The 3,397-nt window shown below is 35.2% G+C and overlaps 1 protein-coding gene across 5 annotated transcripts in view; it reads left to right on the top strand.

The window, feature by feature from the left end:
* gulp1a (GULP PTB domain containing engulfment adaptor 1a) overlaps positions 1-3,397 on the top strand; it is a 29,677-nt gene that overhangs the window by 5,727 nt on the left and 20,553 nt on the right. For 4 of the 5 annotated variants that reach the window (XM_014024702.1, XM_014024701.1, XM_014024704.1 and 1 more), the window contains one exon: positions 2,179-2,251. In XM_014024702.1, coding sequence (XP_013880156.1) covers positions 2,224-2,251 — 28 coding nt within the window. In that variant the 5' untranslated portion in view covers positions 2,179-2,223. Of the gene's footprint in view, positions 1-2,178; positions 2,252-3,397 lie in introns of those variants that run through there. The other variant, XM_014024703.1, reaches the window with a different exon arrangement.

The following is a 3,397-nucleotide window of genomic DNA, read 5'->3' as shown; positions in this document are numbered from 1 at the left end:
TTTCATGTCATTAGCACCTCTAGTAATATATTTACTGAGAAAAATGGTGACATGTTCAATACTTATGTTACTTGCTGTATATAGCTGGAAAAATAAATATAAACTTAAATTAAATGATAAAACATGAAGTAAAGTTCTCCTTTTTTTGTTTACTTGGTGCTTTTTAAGTGTATTTATTTATTTATTGGTCCATTTATATATTTCTGCTTTTATTTCTAATTATGTCCGTTTCGGTGCTCCATACTCAGGAGCATTCACAAAGTATATTGAAGTTTAGAGATTAAAAATCCTTCCTGTTTGTTTTTTATTACGTCACACAAACCTCGTCTGGATTAAAGAAAACAAGAGTTCATCTTGAAGCAACACTTTTTATAAATGTCCTCCAGCAGCAGGACGTTCACTGACTGAAAAATGAAGAGATTTCTTTGGCTCTCCTCCGTTCAGTCTCTGAATGTGACCCCGCTCTGACTGCCGTACATCAATCCCACCACAACCCCCTCCAAGTTGGGCAATCTGCAGAACGACAAGGACAAAGTGTGCCAGACTGGTCGCAATCAGCGCGCCCCACGATCAATAACTCCGACTCTTCAGCTGCGTTACAGCGTCAGAAAACCCCCCCGACCCAAACACATTAACTTCTGCAGAAAACGAATTCAATCTTTCCATGCCTGCATGGCGTTTTCCATTTGTCAGGAAAAATGTGAGCGATTATGAATTCTTTAGAGGATGGAAAAAGAAATCTGGGTCCAGTCGCGGAGCTGAGGAACCAGCATAGTAAATCTGGTTCTACAGCTCTTTATCCTGCTTTATCAGGAGCTGCTGGTCACTTTTCTCCTCTYATGGCTGAGCTTTCTGCTTTGTGTGTGAAGTTTTTATAATTCAAGCTGCTGCAAATAAATCTGTAACTTTCAGTAGTTGTTTCAGCCTCTCGTGAACCTCGTAAATCTGTTGTTACTTTTCCATAATAATCAAAAAACATAAATGTGTGTATTTACAGCATTACCTCCTGAGTCTTCTGGGTCAGTGTAACAAATGCAGCCATCAGAAAATGTTCCTATTATGAGTTTAAACAGTTTTCTACCATCCTTACCATCTGTTTAATCAACCTGGGGTTGCATTTCGTCTTGCGTCCACGTCAATTTTAAACTTAGCTTTCAAAAAGTGGACTAAAATTATAATTATGTCCATTTTTAATTTCATGATAAATATAAAAAGTGCTCTGAGAACTTTAATTTGTTCATTTTAGAAACAATAAAGTACAAAAACATTACTTTCCCTTACTGCTAATTTTAGCTTTTAGGTTGATTTTTGCTACCTTCTGTTTTTAATTAGCTTTTCCATAATTTCAGGTTTTGCTAGCTGATTGCTACTTTAACTTTTATTAGCGTTTTGCTATTTTTAGATAGCCAACTTCTACTATTTACTTCTAGCTGTTTGGCTATTTTGGTACTCACATAGATTTTTGGTACATTTAGCTTTTAGCTAGTGTTTTGCTAATTTTATTTTAAAACAAATGCAAGAAGAAAAACACTTTAAACTAACCTTTAAGCTTTAAGCTAAACTGAGGCAGCAGCATGCACAGTGGATCTGCACATGGATCTTGCTGCTTCCTGTCTGTTGAGCAATAGGGGAGGGGCTAACCTAAGAAGCTCCACCCACATTGTCTGCATAATGAGGCAGAAATTATTAAGGAAATATAAAAACAGGAGACAGAGAAGTGTAAAAGCAACACATGGAAATAAAGACTTGTGTCAAAAAATATATAAACATTTAAGAGACACAGATGTATGTAAAGAGAAAAGGAAAAACAAAAAATATATATTTTATAAACAGTAAAATGTAAATAATGTGCTAAAATATGTAATTTATTGGAACTAAGCTGGAAAAATAAAATTGAAGGTTAATAAAACATGAATTTTTAAATTTTATTGGTCCATTTATATATTTCTGCTTTTATTTATAATTATGTCAGTTTCGGCCCTCCATACATGAGTAGAAATACGCAGACTGCTTGTTTAAATATGATTTAATTGGTTATAAATGATTAAAAAGAAGAACTTACTGGAACTTTAACTTTAAATTTACTCAGTTTTCTTGTTTTTAGACTTGCTGCTGCCTGTTCCAGCGAGGGTTTGAGGTTCAGTCGGTTTTAACTCTCGTCTCTTGCTGCTGTTTCAGGTGGAGGATTGGCAGGAAGTCAGGAGGGACYTCACGTTTTCCACGATGAACCGCGCCTTCAACAGGAAAAAAGGTAACCAGACGACAGCWGCTGGTTGTTTTAGCAGCTCTGCGGCTCAGACCTCCTCCCTCAGAGGTCTGACGGAGGACTCGCTCTCTTCCTGTCCCGTTACTTCCGGACCCATTCGGCGTGGGTCCCGGCACCTGAGCGTCAATGTGCTCTCCTTGACGTGAAGGACCGTTTGAGTGTTTTTACTGCATTCCTCGGCCTCRTCCGTGTCACTTCAGGTCTGCGTGTTAACAAACACCAGCTCCAGGCACAAAGTGGGTTCTGTTGAAGGGTGCAGAAACAGAAAGAGTGGCGTGGAGATTTAAAATAACAAGAAATGTCACTTTAGAGCTTGTTGATCTGCTGTCCTGAGGAGAAACAGAGGATTCATCTTCTTACTGCTTGTTTTGGCCAAAAAGACAGATTTATTTTCAGGTTTTGCTGCTTTTTAAAGTAACAAAGTGTCTAAATGGTGGAGTTGTGTCCAGATTTATGGGGTGCCGTTTGTAACGTTCCACAGTCAAAAATTACCACCAATATTTATGTTTTATTTAGTCTTTTATAAGAAAAAAAAGAACAGATTTATTTTTCAGTCAGTTTTTCACCAAATGATTCATACATTTATAAATGTCATAGTTTATAAACTATATTTAACTTACAAATTAAATATCTAGTTAACAAGGTAAATATTTAACTTGTGACTTAAATATTTAGTTTTGAGCTAAACATTTAGCTTGTAACTTAAACATTTAGCTTGTAACTTAAACATTTAGCTAGTTACCTAACTATTTAGGTTGCAACTTAAATACTGAGCTAGCCACCTAAATATTTAAGTTAAATATTTAGGTTGCAACTTAAATATTTAGCTAGCAAGTTAAATATTTAACTTAAATATTTAGGTTGCAACTTAAATATTTAGCTAGCAAGTTCAATATTTAGCTAGCAAGTTAAATATTTAGATAGCTGCCTAAATATTTAGGTTGCAACTTAAATGTTTAACTGAAATATTTAGCTAGCTGCCTAAATATTTAGGTAGCTACCTAAATATTTAAGTTAAATATTTAGGTTGCAACTTAAATATTTAGTTAGCAAGTTACATATTTAGCTAGCAAGTTAAATATTTAGATAGCTGCCTAAATATTTAGGTTGCAACTTAAATGTTTAGGTAGC

The sequence above is a fragment of the Austrofundulus limnaeus genome, unplaced genomic scaffold, assembly GCF_001266775.1.
Source record: "Austrofundulus limnaeus strain Quisiro unplaced genomic scaffold, Austrofundulus_limnaeus-1.0 Scaffold436, whole genome shotgun sequence".
In the NCBI taxonomy this organism is placed as follows: Eukaryota; Metazoa; Chordata; class Actinopteri; order Cyprinodontiformes; family Rivulidae; genus Austrofundulus; species Austrofundulus limnaeus.
The sequence above is the reverse complement of the archived record's forward strand: the minus strand, read 5'-3'. Positions and strand labels throughout refer to the sequence as shown.